The sequence below is a fragment of the Giraffa tippelskirchi genome, chromosome 4 (assembly GCF_054371585.1).
Source record: "Giraffa tippelskirchi isolate mGirTip1 chromosome 4, T2T-mGirTip1v1.2.pri, whole genome shotgun sequence".
In the NCBI taxonomy this organism is placed as follows: Eukaryota; Metazoa; Chordata; class Mammalia; order Artiodactyla; family Giraffidae; genus Giraffa; species Giraffa tippelskirchi.
In genome coordinates this window covers 3,790,741-3,807,749 of record NC_137278.1, presented here as the reverse complement: position 1 = coordinate 3,807,749, position 17,009 = coordinate 3,790,741, and the positions used below count along the sequence as shown (strand labels likewise).

The 17,009-nt window shown below is 61.1% G+C and overlaps 2 protein-coding genes and 2 non-coding genes across 10 annotated transcripts; 3 read left to right on the top strand and 1 right to left on the bottom strand.

Annotated features, from left to right (window-relative positions):
• The first annotated feature begins 3,354 nt into the window (after positions 1-3,354).
• LOC145545792 (uncharacterized) lies at positions 3,355-7,368 on the top strand. 6 transcript variants are annotated; one of them, XR_014082185.1, is made up of 6 exons: positions 3,355-3,545; positions 4,230-4,390; positions 4,996-5,046; positions 5,755-5,823; positions 6,554-6,586; positions 6,679-7,368. XR_014082185.1 is itself a non-coding variant. In XM_081590711.1 (5 exons), the coding sequence occupies exons 1-5, from the start codon at positions 3,397-3,399 to the stop codon at positions 6,951-6,953; spliced, it is 573 nt and encodes a 190-aa protein (XP_081446837.1). In that variant the 5' UTR covers positions 3,355-3,396; the 3' UTR covers positions 6,954-7,368. The 6 variants fall into 6 exon arrangements, 2 of the variants coding, with proteins under 2 accessions (XP_081446837.1, XP_081446838.1); XR_014082184.1 differs by lacking the exon at positions 4,230-4,390; XR_014082187.1 differs by lacking the exon at positions 5,755-5,823.
• On the top strand, positions 4,025-4,154 carry LOC145504114 (small nucleolar RNA SNORA17). Its single transcript, XR_014052096.1, has one exon. It is a non-coding gene; the product is annotated as a small nucleolar RNA SNORA17 (small nucleolar RNA).
• LOC145504109 (small nucleolar RNA SNORA43) lies at positions 5,268-5,401 on the top strand. Its single transcript, XR_014052090.1, has one exon. It is a non-coding gene; the product is annotated as a small nucleolar RNA SNORA43 (small nucleolar RNA).
• Positions 7,369-8,325: 957 nt separating the features above from the next.
• On the bottom strand, positions 8,326-16,551 carry DIPK1B (divergent protein kinase domain 1B). Of its 2 annotated transcripts, XM_081590710.1 has the most exons (6): positions 16,149-16,551; positions 12,590-12,724; positions 11,128-11,373; positions 10,177-10,284; positions 9,907-10,083; positions 8,326-9,398 (listed from the first exon to the last, which is right to left on the bottom strand). In XM_081590710.1, the coding sequence occupies exons 3-6, from the start codon at positions 11,317-11,319 to the stop codon at positions 8,586-8,588; spliced, it is 1,290 nt and encodes a 429-aa protein (XP_081446836.1). In that variant the 5' UTR covers positions 11,320-11,373; positions 12,590-12,724; positions 16,149-16,551; the 3' UTR covers positions 8,326-8,585. The 2 variants fall into 2 exon arrangements, with proteins under 2 accessions (XP_081446836.1, XP_081446835.1); XM_081590709.1 differs by lacking the exon at positions 11,128-11,373 and having other exon boundaries at positions 16,149-16,344.
• Positions 16,552-17,009: the final 458 nt, after the last annotated feature.

Here is a 17,009-nt window from a genome sequence, read left to right as displayed (position 1 = left end):
CAGCGTGGCCAACCGCGTCATCACCACCTGCCTCGGGGACCAGAGCGCGCCAGCCCGCTGCAGGGCCAGGGTGGTGGAGCACCGGAGCCTGGGGGCCAGGAACCCTTCTCCAGTTCTGGAAACGTCCTGTTCTTGGAGAATTGTGTCTGCAGCTTGCCAGCTGGTCACTGTGGCTGTTGGGTGGGTAGGAGGGGAGGGGTCCTTCCGTCCTAAAGCCAGCTCAGCCTGCCCGCACGAAACCAGGCCCCACCACTCACTGTGTCTGCACTGTGCTTCAAGGAGAGGGCACCCTGTCTGCCCAGGAACTGGGTGCTGCTGGGACACTCTCGGTTAAGTGGCCCAAGGGGCTGCCCTGGGAGGCAGGTCTGGGACTCCCCAGTCTGCCCCCAATCACAGAGAATCCAGTTAGCAACACTTTTCACGGGGGTGTAGCCCAAATTGGCCATAACCTGTGAGCTTGTGAGAAGTCTAGGAGACTAATGGATCCGTGGTGGGTCCTCCCTGACGCCACCTCAAGGCTTCCCCAGCGCCCCCGGGCAGCCCCTACCCCAAGTCAGAGCCGACACCTCGGTGACCCCTCCTGAGCGGGCCTTGACGAAGGTCTCTACTCTGTAGGAGTGGTGAAGAAGGCTTTCGCGGGGCCTCAGACCCACCCTGGGGGCACGGGGTCCAGGGGACTGTGGCAGAGCGAGCAGCACAGCCAAGGCTCCCAGAGAGTGGGAGGCCCTTCTGCAGGGAACAAAGAGGTGGCCCCAGGTCAGCGACGCTGGTGGGTTGGGGCAGTCACTACGGGAGGCGTTAGTTATCAAGTGCCTCTGGGCTTCGAGCTTCCCTAGTGGCTCAGATGGTAAAGAATCTGCTGGCAATGCAGGAGACGGGGTTCGCTGCCTGGGTCAGGAAGAGCCCTGGAGGACATGCACTCTGGGCCTTGCCTGGCTCTAAGTGCTTTTGTTGTTGCTCAGTTGTGTCTGACTCTTCGCAACCCCATGGATGGCAGCACACCAGGCCTCCCTGTCTATCACCATCTCCTGGAGCTTGCTCAAACTCATGTCCATTGAGTCGGTGATGCCATCCACTATCTCTTCCTCTGTCGTCCCCTTCTCCTCCCGCCTTCAGTCTTTCCCAGAATCAGGGTCTTTTCCAGTGAGTCAGCTCTTCGCATCAGGTGGCCAAAGTTTTGGAGTTTCAGCTTCAGCATCAGTCCTTCCAATGAACACCCAGGACTGATCTCCTTTAGGATGGACTGGTTGGATCTCCTTGCAGTCCAAGGGACTCTCAAGAGTCTTCTTCAACACCACCGTTCAAAAGCATCAATTCTTCAGCGCTCAGCTTTCTTTATGGTCCAACTCTCATATCCATACATGACTACTGGAAAAACCATAGCCGTGGCGAGATGGACCTTTGTTGGTAAAGTAATGTTTCTGTTTTTTAATACGCTGTCTAGGTTGATCCTTACCAGCTGAGCCACAAGGGAATCCCAGAAAGTGAAAGTGAAAGTTTCTCAGTCATGTCTGACTCTTTGTGACCCCATGGACTATACAGAATACTGGAGTGGGTAGTCTTTCCCTTTTCCAGGGGATCTTGCTCTTCCCAACCCAGGGATCAAAACCAGGTCTCCCGCATTACAGGCTGTGAAAGTGCTGCACTCAATATGCCAGCAAATATGGAAAACTCAGCAGTAGTCACAGGACTGGAAAAGGTCAGTTTTCATTCCAATCCCAAAGAAAGGCAATGCCAAAGAATGCTCAACCTACTGCACAATTGCACTCATCTCACATGCTAGTAAAGTAATGCTTAAAATTCTCCAAGCCAGGCTTCAGCATGAACTTTCAGATGTTCAAGCTGGTTTTAGAAAAGGCAGAGGAACCGGAGATCAAATTGCCAACATCCACTGGATCATCAAAAAAGCAAGAGAGTTCCAGAAAAACATCTATTTCTGCTTTATTGACTATGCCAAAGCCTTTGACTATGTGGATCACAATAAACTGTGGAAAATCCTGAAAGAGATGGGAATACCAGATCATCTGACCTGCCTCTTGAGAAACCTGTATGCAGGTCAGGAAGCAACAGTTAGAACTGGACATGGAACAACAGACTGGTTCCAAATAGGAAAAGAAGTACATCAAGGCTGTATATTGTCACCCTACTTATTTAACTTATATGCAGAGTACATCATGAGAAACGCTGGGCTAGAGGAAGCACAAGCTGAATCAAGATTGCTGGGAGAAATATCAACAACCTCAGATATGCAGATGACACCACCCTTATGGCAGAAAGTGAAGAAGAACTAAAGAGCCTCTTGATGAAAGTGAAAGAGGAGAGTGAGAAAGTTGGCTTAAAGCTCAACATTCAGAAAACTAAGATCATGGCATCCGGTCCCATCACTTCATGGCATGTAGATGGGGAAACAGTGGAAACAGTGGCTGACTTTATTTTTCTGGGCTCCAAAATCACTGCTGATGGTGATTGCAGCCATGAAATTAAAAGATACTTACTCCTTGGAAGGAAAGTTATGACCAATCTAGACAGCATATTAAAAAGCAGAGCCATTACTTTGCCAACAAAGGTCCATCTAGTCAAAGCTATGGTTTTTCCAGTAGTCATGTATGGATGTGAGAGTTGGACTATAAAGAAAGCTGAGCGCCAAAGAACTGATGCTTTTGAACTGTGGTGTTGGAGAAGACTCTTGAGAGTCCCTTGGACTGCAAGGAGATCCAACCAGTCCATCCTAAAGGAGATCAGTCCTGGGTGTTCATTGGAAGGACTGATGTTGAAGCTGAAACTCCAATACTTTGGCCACCTGATGTGAAGAGCTGACTCACTGTAAAAGACCCTGATGATGGGAAAGATTGAGGGCAGGAGGAGAAAGGGACGACAGAGGATGAGATGGCTGGATGGCATCGCCGACTCGATGGACATGGGTTTGTGTGGACTCAGGGAGTTGGTGATGGACAGGGAGGCCTGGCGTGCTGCGGTTCATGGGGTCGCAAATGGTCGGACACGACTGAGCGAATGAACTGAACTGAATTAGGTCGATCATAGCTTTTCTTCCAAGGAGCAAGCGTCCAAGTGTTTTGCAGAAGCTAGCTCGTGCTGTCCCGCCGCCTACGGAAGGTAGGCCCCACCCTACCGTCGGGGGCTCGGGGGCCGCGCGAGGATCGCCCCCACCCCGAGCGTGGCTGGCTGGAGGACGGGACAGGGGAGCTCAGCCAGGGCCGCGGGCGCCACGCAGGCGGTGCTGCCGGGAGGGTCCGCTAGATGGCGCTGCGGCGCGGGCGAACTCGGGGAGGGCGCGGGCTGGGCCTCGCGGGCCGCCGTCCGCGCTATAAAAGGCGCGGCGCGCGCTCGCGCGTCCTTTCCGGGCGGCGGAGACGGAGAAGTTGGTGGGTACTCGTAATGGCCTCCGGGTGGGCGGCCGAGCCTCCGCCCGTCCCAGGGCCCCCCTGCGGCCGAGCCCCGCGCCCGGCGTCTCCGCCCGGGGTGCTCTCCGCAGTTTCCCGGCTTGGAAGCATCGGGAACACGACGAGGCAGCGGTGGTTTAACGGGTGAGTTGGGACATTAGGGGAACGTGCCGCGCCTCCCCCACCCCCCGCCTTGCGGCTCGAAGCGCAGGAGCTTTTACCGTCTTGTTTTCTCTTTAAACGTATTGGTCGCCACTGTGTACTGGGCCCTGTCTCAAAGCCAGGCGGTCTACGGGTCATTCGTGGGTGTCGCGCAGCGGGTGTGGAAGCGGGGGGCCTCTTCCCGCAACAGTGGGGGGGGGGCGGCTGCGTGCGTAGCGCGGCCCCTCTGTCCCCTGGGGTCTCCACGCTGTATCGTAACCTCGGTTTTCCGCACAGCCCGAAATGAAGCAGGGGGTCAAACGGAAGGTACCTGGGTTTGGCCTGCGGACAGGTGTAGGCCTGGAGGTCGAATGCAGCAAAGCAAAGCCTGGGTGGAAGGCCTCATTACGCGCTTTCACAGGCGCATAGGAAGCGCGGGTTTCTCTCGCGCCTGGGACCGACGGGTGTCAGATCTTGCCCGCACTGCCCCTAGAGGCGTTGCAGGTGTGGCTGCCGTGTCACGTCTGCGTCATGAGGTGGCAGAGAGGAGAGAGGCTCGTCTACGCCCAGTGTTCTGGCAGTGGACATCTGGATGATTGATAGTCTGACACTTGACAAAGTGCCCATCTAAGGTGGGTGTGTGTTGCCTGAAGCCTGTCGTGTAAGAACGCCTTAATTCTCTCCTAGCGCTTGGCTGGGCCCCAGGACACGAGGTTGCCCTGCGAGGAGCGGCAGCAGATGGGCGGTCGCCCTCTGGCGCAGCGACCAGCAGGAAGGGTGGATAGGTTTCAGTGAGGCCGACCTATGTTGCCTTACAAAATGGTGGCACTAAAATTTCCCTTTCAAAGGTGAGCTCAATGCCCCCTAGCAACTGACATAATTGAACTTGCTTTAGGTGTATTAAAGTGTTACAAGATATTCACATGTAGCTATTCTGCCTCTTAAAAGAAATTTTATGGTGGATTGTACAGCCAGAAACTCTTTAAAAGAAAAAGTTGCCAGGTAGAAACAGACAATTCCAAAGACCAGCTGCAGTAGCCTACAGTGAGGCCTGTTTAAATTCCAGAACGTTTTTTCCTCTGTCGCCTTGTTAACTACTTTTCTGATCCATTGATCTACCCAGTGTCACTGGTAGCTCCCTGGGAGAGAAGGTGCAGAGATTTCTGAAGGGGGTGGTCTCCTGGATGAGCTTCCTAGGTGACTCGGTGGTAAAGAATCCGCCTGCCAGTGCAGGAGACGCAAGAAACTTGGGTTCAGTGCCTTGGTCAGAACGATTCCAAATTCATCAGACACCAGCCTACTGCCAGGTGCTATCACAGGCAGACCCTGTCAGTCTCGGCTTAGAGCTGACCACCAGGGGTTCTGTGCCAGCAGCCCCTTCATTAGTTTTAAACAGTCAGCAGTAGCTTCTCTTCGTTGATTGTGGACCAACCTTTCTTGTTTTTTGATGCAGGAAGGACGGTGAATGTAGACGAGAGGGAGCAGCTTCATGATCCAGACCAAGGTAAGAGACCATGCTTTTCTTTTTTTTTTTTTTTTTTTTTATAAATTTATTTATTTTAGTTGGGGGCTAATTACTTTACAATATTGTAATAGTTTTTGCCATACATTGACATGAATCAGCCATGGGTTTACATGTGTTCCCCTTCCTGGGCCCCCCACCCACCGAGACCATGCTTTTCTGAGCTGCTCCTTGAGGCCTGGGAGGTGGGACACTGCCCTGCAGATGCCGGACTTGCCGGCACCACGGGTGCGGCCGCCCTGCTGCGCCCGTGCCATTGGGGCAGAGAGGAAGCGGCTATTTCTACGCTCAGTGCTCAGAACCGTGGGCGCTAAGAATGGTTTGTAGCCGGACATCACCGAGAGCTGCCGAGGGAGCCCCTTGTTCCCCGCGCGCAGGAGAGAAGGCTGGGGAGGACTGGGTGAGCAGACAGGCATGCGGCAAGCTTGGGTCCAGTGGGATTGACCAGGAGAGCGTCTACTGGAAACGATGCTTCTGGCAGTCCGTGTGGCGAGGACTTTTTAGGAGTCCTTGAGCAGCTATGACGTGCGACCCTGGCCGAGGGCTGCTGAGCTGGTGTCCCGCGCCACCTGGCTCACGAGTGCTCGTGCCCTGAGTCCCTCTGAAGAGAAGGCCAGAGGATCCGATTGACAGCACTGTTGCAGAAAGACAGGGTTTGGGAGGATTCGCTGATTAGATTCCATCTCATAGATCCAAAGGCGCGGCTGGTCTCGGAGAGAGACCCGCAAGTGGGACTCCTCAGGACACCTGTCAGGACAGGTAAGTTGGGCAGGGGGCTGGCTGGGGGTCTGACGACTTCTGGACCCTCACAGTGCAGCAGATAGTGGTTTGCCAGAATCTGGGTGTGGGCAGTGTATGAAATCCTGGAGGGGAGTCAGGTCATTAGCTGACGGGACACCTGGGTGGCAAGTTAGGGGTGTGTCGTGGGAGTGTGTACAGCTGGCTGAAATCAGTTGTGGGGGTGCTCTTGGGGGTGTTCAGGGACCTGACAGTGAAAGCCACCCTGGACAGAACTGGGGAGGCAGGATGCAGCTGGGTGACTTGCTGCTGGCAGGGGTTGAGGGTTCTCGTGACAGTGGAAGCTGGCTCTCCTGAGCTAGTGTGACTTAGCCCCCACGCCCTGTGGGAGGGCCCATAGGGCAGGCAAGAGCTGTCGGCACAGGGTGTATCTGGTTGGTTTTAATGCAAGTCAGGTGTGGTTTAGAACAATCTTGAACTTGGGGCCGGTGACTCGAGTTTTTGCCTGTGTTTCCTCATATTCTGCGCGTGAGTTTTCTGTGGCTTCTCCACGGAGTGGGGCTGGGGTGACGGTGGACTTGCCGGAAGTCAGACGGCTGCAGGGGGCAACAGGTCCAGACTGTCCACCTTTGAGCCTGGCGGCAGCATTTCCTTCCCCATCCTGCTTGATGACCCTCGCTGGCTGACTCCCCTAGAAACTGGGTGGAATGTTTGGGGGATGAGGCTGAGAAGGCTTGTCTTTTCATTCCAGAACCCTGCTGCTGTCCTGAGGTCTCCACCCAAGGTAAGGAGGCTTGACCAGAGGAAGGGCATCAGTCCAGCCCCTCCAGCACTGGGAGGCGCGCCTAGTGGGTCCCCTTGGTTTCCCTTCTGCAGGTGGGAACCCTGGTGAGCAGCCCAGAGCTCTGTCCGCAGCTCTCCAGAAGCCAGGGGGCCTAGCCGGCGCCCAGCCCAGCCCAGCCCAGCAGCCATGCACTGCCAGACTCGAGGGCAGTACAGAGCCTGGGAGAGGCACGGCCTTGGAAGTGTCCTCTGAAGAAGAACGTGCAGGCCTGTCGTGTCGTGTGTCGAAATGCAGTAGCTGTGCATGTGTCTCCTCGGTGTGGATCAGCAGGGCTGAGGCAGCTGCTGTGTGTGTTACAGAAATGTGAGCCGAGACTGCAGGGAGCTCAGGGAGCCAGAGGTGACAGCCGAGCAACGAGGACGGGGTGGGGCGGGGGGAGAGGTGGGCAGGAAGGCGCCTGGTGGCAGCAGTGTCTGTCCGCGGGGCAGCAGCCCAGCAGGCACCCCAGGGCGTTGTCCTGAAGTCCTCCAGCCAGGAGGTGGAGGATCTTGGGGGGGGCCAAGCCCACAGTCCTGAGCTATATCTGGATTATCCCCCCTCCCGAGCGGAGAATGTCCATGAGGTTTGCAAATTAGTCCTGAGAACGAGTGTCTCACAGTTGAAACCTTGGGACACGTGTTTTCAGCACAGGGTGTTAAGTGAGCGGAAAGAGCTCCTGTCTTGGTGAAGGAGCATGTCCCCATGTTGGCAAAACTATAAAGAATAAAGGGATCTGGAATAAACTACCTTGACTTGCCTTTCTCTGTCTGATCAGCCAGGGCCCCAACAGGAGCTGAGGGTGTGAGGGGTCAGGGTCCTGGGCTCTTTCCTGGACAACGATAGCTTTTTGAAATCGATGAAATCCAAAGTTCTCCTGTTAATTGTGTGCACCCTTGCTTATGTCCCCGTCCATGGGTGGTCCAGGTCAGGGCTGGTCACAACTGAGAACCATGGGCTCCAGTCACCCTTGCCCTTGGCCCTAGTCAACCCCAAGCAGCCAGCTGCCAGGATGTGGGTCCAGGGGTGGCATGGGCCCCTGTGGCTGCACCCTCCCCTTCCCCTGTTGTCTGCAGTAGACTCTCCAGGCTGAGTGGGGTGCGGGTACTCGGGAAAAGTGGAAAAGCTGGTTTAAAACTCATTAAGAGAACTAAGATCGTGGCATCCCATCCCATCCCTTCATGGCAAATAGGGAAACAATGGAAACAGTGACACTATTTTCTTGGCTCCAAAATTACTGGGGCCAGGGATGGCAGCCGTGAAATTAAAAGACGCTTCTTGGAAGAAAAGCTGTGACAAACCTAGACAGTGTATGAAAAAGCAAAGACATCATCTTGCTGACAAAGGTCCACGTAGTCAAAGCTATGGTTTTTCCAGTAGTCATGTATGGATGTGAGAGTTGGACGATGAAGGCTATGCTTTCAAACCAGTCAATCCTAATGGAATGCAACCCTGAAGATTCATTGGAAGGACTGATGCTGAAGCTCCAATACTTCAGCTTCTCGAAGAGCCAACTCATGAGAAAAGACCCTGATGCTGGGAGATTGAGGGCAGGAGGAGGGGGGCACGACAGGGTGAGATGGTTTGATGGCATCACTGACTCAAAGAACATGAGTTTGAGCTGGGAGATGGTGAAGAACAGGGAAGCCTGGTGTGCTGCAGTTCATGGGGTCGCAGAGTTGAACACGACTTAGTGACTGAACGATAATTCACAGAAAAGCTTTATTTACACATAATTCTCCCAAGTAACAAAACCTTGGCCTGGGCAGGTCCCAGGGCCAGCCCTCGGTGCTTGGGTTCTGAGTCCTTCCTTCTCTCCTTCCACTGTCCTGTTGGGAGCCCAGAAAACCCCAGGGGGCGAGGGTGGTGGTGCAGGGGCGGGAACCTCACAGCTGCTGCGCTCTGCAGGGAGGCCCGAGGGCAGGCGTGGCCAGGGGCAGGGCGGAATGGGGCCCCGCAGCCGTCAGGTGTACCTGGTGTTGGAGATCTCCTTCCAGAGCAGGGTCTTGAGGTGGCTCAGCACGAGCGAGTGGTGGGCCTCCACCTGGCTGGCCAGCCCGCTCAGCGTGGTGCAGCTGCGCAGCTGCCTGCCCAGCTCGGCGCGCAGGCCAGCGGGGGCACCGGGCAGCAGGTAGTCACGCAGTAGCTCGCACACCTTGGCCAGGTTGGGCTGCACCAGGTCGCCCTTGCACTGGTGCAGGAGCGTGTCGCAGGGCGCCCTGCAGTCGCGCCCGTAGGTGCAGTCCGCGCTGCGCTCGCAGTGGCGGCCCCGCAGGAAGCGGCGCACGGCGACCTCAGGCGCCACCTGCTGCAGGTCGGCCATCCTGAAGTCATACTTGGCCGTGTAGCCCACGTTGGCCAGTGTGGTTTCGCACATGTAGAAGGTCCCATAGGCGCCGTGGAAGAGCTCCTCCACGAACTCCAGCAGGCCGATGGCAATCTTGGCACGCCAGGGCCAGGCAGGCCCCAGCCATTGCTGCAGGGCCCCGTGCAGGGCGGGTGGCAGCAGCGGCCGCAGCAGGGCCGGGAGGGCGGCCGCTGGCCCTGCGCTGCGTGGGACGCCCTCGGTGATGTACAGGTCCCCGCAGTGGCCCAGCAGCGGGGAGGCATGCCCCTTGCCCTGCATGGACAGCAGCAGCAGGAACTCGTTGCGCTGCAGCAGCGCCCACACCGACTTGGCCTCGGCCAGCGACACCCTGCTGTCCTTGTTGAAGTCGGCCATGAGCAGGACCTGGCCGACCAGCGCGGGCAGAGAGGGCAGGTCCCCCAGGTTCGCCTGAGGTTTGGGACCAGGAGAGAGGGGAGGCGGGGCGTGGGCGTGCAGCTGCAGGCTTGGCACCTGACCCCACACATCGGCCCGACGGGGGAGCCCGGCCTCCAGCCCCCAGGATGGAGGGGGCAGCAGGCGGCTGGGGAGGCCCCCTCACCACTCCTGGAAACCCCACCTGCGTCTCTCCCCCCAGCACTTGGGAAGCCTGGGGACTTCCCGCACGAACGTGGGAGCGCTGGGGGGGGTCGCTCACCCCTCATCTGCCCCCCGCCCTGGGTCCCACCTCCTCCCTGGCCTCCTCCCCACGGATGCCCTCCCCCCTGCCCCCCAGCCCCGGGCGGGTCCTCATGCCTGTGGGTGCTCCCTGAGCCTCATGTCTCTGGAGTCTGCTTGGAGCTGGTGGGCGAGCCAGATACCCACTGGCCCGTGTGGCCCCCCACCCAGCCTGCTGCCTGCCCTGTGCACACGTCCTTGGGTGTGAACTTGACGCGGCCCCCCAGGAGGGCCAACTGACCTTGAGAAAGCTGAGGGTCATCTCCCGGAACTCCTTAATTGAGGTGCCCCGGGTGGGCTTGTCAAACAGCACCAGTTCCCGCTGGGGGGCCAGGTTGGCCCCCGCCTTCAAACTCAGGCTCTCCTCAAGGCCACACTTGATGGTCACCTCCTTGCCCTGCCAGAGCCCGCTGTACACCTGCAGGGAGCACAGGGACCTGCTGTGCATACGTCCCCTTCCGGCTGCACTGCGGGCATCAGAGCCCCGGGGGCTGAGCCTGGCTGGGCTTACCTGTTGGCCTGGGACGGAGGAGAGGCAGGTCCTCCACTCCACCTGCTGCAGGTTGCACAGGTCCTGGCAGATGGAGCCTGAGATGATGCCCTTGCGGTACTGGTCACACTGAGGAGAGCAGGAAGACGCAGGAAGTGGCCTGGGGAAGCGAGGGCTCCATCCGCCTGCCCGCCAGTGCCTCATTAGCCAGATGCACAGGGAGAGGCTTGCAGCTCTAATCAGGCTGAGCTCTGCAGGAGCCGCTGCCCCCACCAGCCCCTTCCTGGCTCCAGACAGGGCCTTGCAGCCCCTTGAGTCCTGGGGGTGTGGGCTGAGCAGAGCAGGAAGGTGAGGCCCTTCCCAGGGCGGTCCCTAGGTGGAGGGGTGGAGGGGATTTGTGGCGTCTGGAGCAAGCGTGGGGTGAATTCCTGGATGTGCATCACCGTTGCCATGGTGCCCAGGCCCTTGGTGGAGCGGGCCTGTAGGAAGGGAGGGTGCCGGGGGCGGGGAGGCAGGGCCGCCTGAACGCCAAGGCCCTGGACTCACCTACAGGACCTGGGAGGAGGCTTCTGTGCTGCAGCTTCAGAGCCTGACAGCCGTTCATCAGGACAGAAAAGGGAAACCAAGACAGACCAGCACCGTCCTTCGGCCACCTTAGGGGAGGCCCTCCACTGCAGGGGTCCGCTCTGACCCCCTCAGACCCCTTGGAGCCACAAGGCCCTTCGTAGGGTGGTCTGCCAGTGTGGGAAGACAGGCTGGGCCAGGGTCAGGGCCTGCCGGCCATGCTGCCCAGCAGGGTGGGGAGGGGCTTCCACCGAGGCTGAGGTGAGCAATGTGGCTGTCAGCTTCAGACGGGGCAAGACCCCTCCCCTCCCAGCCTGTCTCCTGTCTACAAACCAGGCTGAGCACCCTGTGGTCCATGGGTACCTGGTCCGTGACCCCTGGTCCTGCCTTCCCCCCCAAAACACACACCCTGGGTGACCTTGGACAAGCTGTGGAATCTCTCGGAGACGGCTGATACCCCCATGAGGTGGCCAGGTCTTCTCGGGAAAGGAGGGGGTGTCCCCACGGCCCAGCAGCCAGGGAGACCTCTCTGGCGCTGGCGGGAAGGCCAGGGCACTCTGGGAAGACGGAAGCTGCAGATCCTCTGGTTGGGAGGGGCATGTTCCTTGTCTGCTCCCCCAGGGCCCCTCAGTCCTCTGCATGTTGTGGGGGCTGCTGCGGGCACACAGGAAGTGCTCAGAAACACCCACCAGCTCTCAGCAGCTGCTCACTGCACCCCACTGGCCAAACCCCATCTCACGTGTCCTCCCAGGTCTCACTGCCCCAAGAGACCCCTCCACCCACCCAGGCAGCCCGGGACCTCGCCTGGTGCAAGGGGTCCCCAAGCAGTACCTCTTCCCGCCCCTGCCCAGAGGCCAGCCCTCCAGGATGGGGGGCAGAGCCATGTGTCTGGCGCCCAGCTTGGATCTGAGCCCTGGAGGCCCCCAGCAAGCATTTCTGGAATAAACATGGGCCTTTTCCCCCAGACTGGGTGCTGCACCCTTGTGCCTGGTGTTGGCCTGCCCCCAGCGAACAATCGACAATCGATGGGCCCCTTGCAAGTCCCATCACGTGGGCTCTGGACCCCTCCACCACCACCTCTGGACTGTCCCAAGTTTGGTCCCCATGGGACCCGGGGCAGAACAGGCCTGCTGAGGCCTTCCACAATGCCACACAGGCCCCCCAGGAATAGCGCCCCTCACCCTGCAGAGGAGCAGAGACTCCAGGCCCCCACCAGGAGACAGGTTCAAGGCCAGGGGTCTCCCACTGCCCCCACTTCAGGACCCCAGGAGTGCCGCTGAGGCGGGTACCCCCAGGCATGGATGCCTCAGACCCCGTTAGCCCACCGAGGGCTCCCACCTGCCCAGGGAGGCTGGCAGTCTGAGGGTTACTAGGGCCCCTTCGGCTGGCGTCACCTCCCCTTCCACCAGTCACATCCTTCAGTAGGAGCCGTGAGCCACGTGGAGCAGTGCTCGTGGGCAAGCAACACAGGTTCACAAGCGCCCTCACACACACGTGCACAGCTTTGCTCTACCGGCCATAGTGGCGACTTAGTGCGTCTCCATCCCAAGGCCCGGAAGACCATGCCCTGCAACCTCCTTTGCTGGACCCCCGGCCCCACCGGACACGTCTACAGCTGGCCCTATCCACCCATCCATCTGTCTGTCTGTCCAACCCCAGCCACCCGCCTGTGCTCCATGGGGCATCCCTTCCTCTCGGGCCGCCCCCACGGCCTGTCCCCACGGCCTGCAGGGACAGCCCCGCAGGGCACAGTCAAGACCCTCCTAGAATCCACTGGGCGGGTGCCTCAAGCCCGGTTTCTAGGCTGCCCACCGCAGGAGCGCTGGCCGGGGGCGGACGGAGCCCGCAGACGGCCCCTTGCGACACTTACAATGACCACTCTGCAGACATGGCCGCGGCAGAGCTCCGCGTAGGACGAGTAGTGCACGTAGGCCAGCCAGCTGCCCGCGAGGACGCCCAGCCACACCAGGAGGACATACTTGACCCTCAGGCCTGGGAGCCGGCCCTGCGGGGGAGGGGGCCGTGAAGAAGCACAGCATTCCAGGCGCGTGGACCCCGCCTCCTAGACCCCAGCCCGCCCCCCCAGCCCCGCCTCCTACTAGACCCCCGCCCCCCCACCCCCCCCACCCCCGTCAGTGTCTCCCTCCCACTCCGCGCACCCACTCCCGGTGCAAGGCAGGGGCCTGGTGTCACCCAGCCCTTGAAATCTCACAGGCAGGGAAAAATAAATTCCAAATGAGGAGGATTTAGGGTAGACAACTCTTTATTTTGCTGAATAAAGAGATTTGGAACAATTTTTTCCTCCTGTCCTGCCCTCATTTCATAATGACATGTAACCTCTGTACAAGGTCAGGCTGGAGAGGCGCTCCCCCACCCCCGACCCTCCCGCCTTGGCCTGGCACCCTGCACACGGCTCCTCCCACTGGGGGAGACTTCAGGCTGGACCAGGGCCAGCAGGGAGCACAGGGCTCGGAGGCGCAGTCACCCTGCGAGCTTTTAAGGGACACAGCTTCGCACCCCCCCCATCACAGCAGCCAAAGGGTAGACACAACTCGTGGATCCACTGACGACAGAGTGGGTAAGCCAAATACGGCCCATCCACACGAGAAAACAGTATTCAGCCATGAAAAGGCAAAGAACTCCGACCCAGGCTACGGCATGGATGACCCAGCAGGACATCACGTCCAGTGAAATGAGCCAGACACAAGACAGATCCTGTGTGACTCCACCCATGCAACAACCTAGAGGACTCAGATCCACAGGCACAGGAAGGGTGGGGACAACGGGGAGAGGGGGGAGAGGGGGGACCTGCCCAGGATGGTGAGTGAGGGTTTGAAGGGGACAGAGCTTGAGTGCTTGAGTTTGGGAAAATGAAATGAGTTCTAGAGACGGATGGTGATGGTGGCTCAACAACGGGGATGTGTTTAATGCCCTTGAACGGTGCACCTAAAAAATGGTTAAGATGCTAGATTCATGCAATATGTAATTTACCATAATAAAGAACAGATAACTAAGACACTCAGCCCCTGGCTCTGCTGCCAGAGGCTCCGTCCCAGGAGTGTGCGCTGGGTCAGGAACTGCTTCTCTGGAGGGCTCGGTCCCTCGGCCAGGTCTCCCTGGCTGACAAGTGGAATCACAGGGTGGGTGGGACCCAGAGCCCTGCAGGAATTGGGGGGCATTGTCTCCCATCCAGCCCCCAAGCCAGGACTCCAGGAGCATCAGGTTCCTTTCCCACCCCCGTCCTGGTAAATCACGGCCTCAATGGCTGCTGTCCAGGGGCAGTCAGCTGATGGGCCAGGGCTACCAGGTGCTGCCCCGTGCAACAGCTCAGACACCCCAACTGGGGCAGCTGAGCCCCAGAGAAGAGGGCCCGGGAGCGCAGGGGGGCTTCAGGCCAGCCTGCTCCGGAGGAGGGCCACTGCCAGCATGGTCACACATCCCGCCACCAGTGGGTCAGCAGGGTGGCTCCAGTCCTGGTCAGCCCTGGGTTCTCGTCACCTGGAGGCTGGGGCCGAGAAATGAGGACAGGGCAGGGTCTCCAGGCTCAGCCTAGGCAGCTGCGCTCGGAGAGGCAGGGTCCTTCCCTCTTGCTTCTCTGGCCGACTCCCTCGGCCAGTCGCCCCGGGAGGCGCTGCAGCAGGAGCAGACTCGGAGCCGCGGAGGCCTGGGGTAGCCCTGGCCAGAGTCACAGGGCTGGGTCACAGGCCCACTGGTCCTGCCACCACATCTGTTTCCGCCAGTTTTGTTCAAAGGGAAAAACAGGAAAGCAGACCAGTGGGTGGGGGGCTGGGGAGCCGGGGGCGTTGCTGGGCAGGACAAGGTCAGAGGACTTACAACCGTGGGTGATTGCGAGGCGGGCAGGGCCTCTGGGAGCCGGCGCCGGGGGTCCTGAGAGGCCAGGCTGGAGGAGGGCAGGCTGTCACCTGCACTGGCCCCAGGGCTGACCTGGGCCAGACCCAGGTTCCCGGCCTGAACGCAGGGCTCACCTCGGACACGGCCCACGCTCCTGCCAGAGCCCCTCCAGCTCCGGCCTTTGTGGGCGGCCCCGCTCCACAGTCACTGTCCCCAGTGCCGAGCTCTGAGACCCCCAGGCCCTGATTGCAGGCAGGCACTTCCTCTAGGGGGAGTCCCTGCCCCTGGAGGGTCCTGACACCCACAGGTGAGCATGCCCCCAGGACAGGGGGAGCTCACTCCTCAGTGCGCCCTGGCCGGCGGCTCCCCCCACCCCCGGCCTGCCCGGCTCCTGGTGGAGCACTTGGGGGCTCACTCGGGGGGACACAAGCAGCACGAGGACCGGCAGCCTCGGGGCCAGCGGCCCACGTGCACCGTGGCCTCCACCGCTCACCACCAACGCAAGAGTGGGTTTCACAGGCGGGAAACCGAGGCTCAGGGTGTGTCCTCACATTAAGGGGGGCGGTCTGGGAACCCATGCAAGCCATTGAGAACCCATCACCTCTCCTGTCCAGGCTCATCTGCCGTTCCCGGGCTGAGCTCAGAGGCCTGACACCCCCAGTCCGAGACCCACCACACTGGCCTCCTTGGTCAAGGCCTTTCCCTCAGGATGGGGCCGCTGCACCCCTGCCTCCCAGCATGGGGGAGGACGCAGACCCTCAGCTCCCACCTGACCCAGAGCTGGCTGAAGACCACTCCCCCCCAAGACCCCTGGATGGCAGGAGGGCTTCTGGCGCAGACAAACCCCTGCGTGTATCACCTAGCTCCCACTCTTCTCCCCAGAAGGGACCCCCCTGGGGTGGACAGGGAGGCACGGGCGGGTCTGACCAGGGCAGTCTCCTGCCCAGGGGCTGGGGTTGTGAAGGTGGCAGGTTTGGCCTGAATAATTTGAGGCTCGCATTCAGCCCGGCTCAGACCACCCCGACCAGCCATAACAGGGATCGCGGCAGCCGGCCCCCAAAGCAGCCTGGGCCTCCCCTGCAGACGGCAGGGTCCCGCGAGGGACCGGGATCTGTCCAAGGTCACTGTGGGGTCAGGGCACACTCCTCATCTCGGGCTGGCTGGGGGATGACCCAGGGGGAGGGTATGCTCTTCTTAGGGTGCTTCTACGGGTCCCAAGTTTTCCATCACAGAAAGACAACCCTGGTCTCCTAAGTAGAGGAAAGCGGGGCGGACCTGGTGTGGCTTCGGGGCCTGCGGGAGCAGCTCCGGCCCGCGGCGGGGCGGGGGCCTTCTGCAGCCCCAGAGGCACTGGGGCCAACCCCGCAGCATCCCCTCACCCGATCGGCAATCCCCACCCCGGGCCCCGGGCCCTGCCTGCCCCCCGCCCCTCAGGAACCATGCACCCCGGCCCTCAGCGACCTTGAGTCCAGAATCCGCCCGGGGTCCCCGGGCCGGATGCCGCGCGCCCCCGCCGCGGCCCGGGCCCCAGGGCGGGAGGTGGGGGCGGGAGCCGGCCGGGCCGGGGGCGCGCCTACCTGCAGGCCCTTGGAGAAGGGGCAGAAGAGCCCCAGGTACGCCAGGCGCCGCAGCCGCCGCATGGTGGGCGCGGGCCGTGCGCGGGCCCGGCTCGCCTCCGCTCCGCCTCAGCCCCGCGGGCCGGCCCGCCCGCATCGGCCGCCGCGCCTCCTCCCCGCCCCGCGTCCGCGCCGGAGCACTCGCCGCTGACGGCCCGGCGGGTGCGCGGGGAGGGGGCGCGGCGGGGGCGCGCGCCGGGGGGAGGCGGCGAGCCAAAGGAGCGCGAGGGCGCGTGGCCGCGAGGCGGGCGGCGCGGGGTCGCGCGGCTGGGAGGGAGGGAAGGAGGGAGGGCCGGGGGCGCGGAGGGCCGCCTCGCGGGGCGGAGGGGGCGCCCGCGGCCCCGCCTCCGCCCCGCCGGCCCCCCGCGCCCCGCCCCGGAGGGAAGGGGGAGGGCCCCGAGGCCCCGCCCTCCCGCGCCCCCGGCCCTCCCCCGGCGGCGCAGACGAGCCCCTGCGTGCAAGCCCCCGGCGCCCGCGCGGCCGCCACGGGAGGGGACTGCACCGCGGGGGCCGTCGCGCGCCCCTCGGCGGAGGAGAGGCGGGTGATGGAGCCGGGCAGCCTGCGGAGGTCCCCTGGGGCAAGGTCGGACGCGCAGGGCGCGGGAGGCGCGGGGGCCCGGCACGAGTCTTGGCGAGGCCCCTAGTGGGGTCCTGCGCCGACCACAGGGCCTGGAGGGGCCGTGGATACTGCGGCAGCGTTGGCCTCTTTCTCCTGCTTTTTAAAGAGAGTAAAACGCACTCTTGCACTGTGCGGCTCTGCCGGTGTTTGCACAGGCAGCCCTGTGGGCACCACTTCTTGCAGGCGGCAGAGCAGTTCGGGCC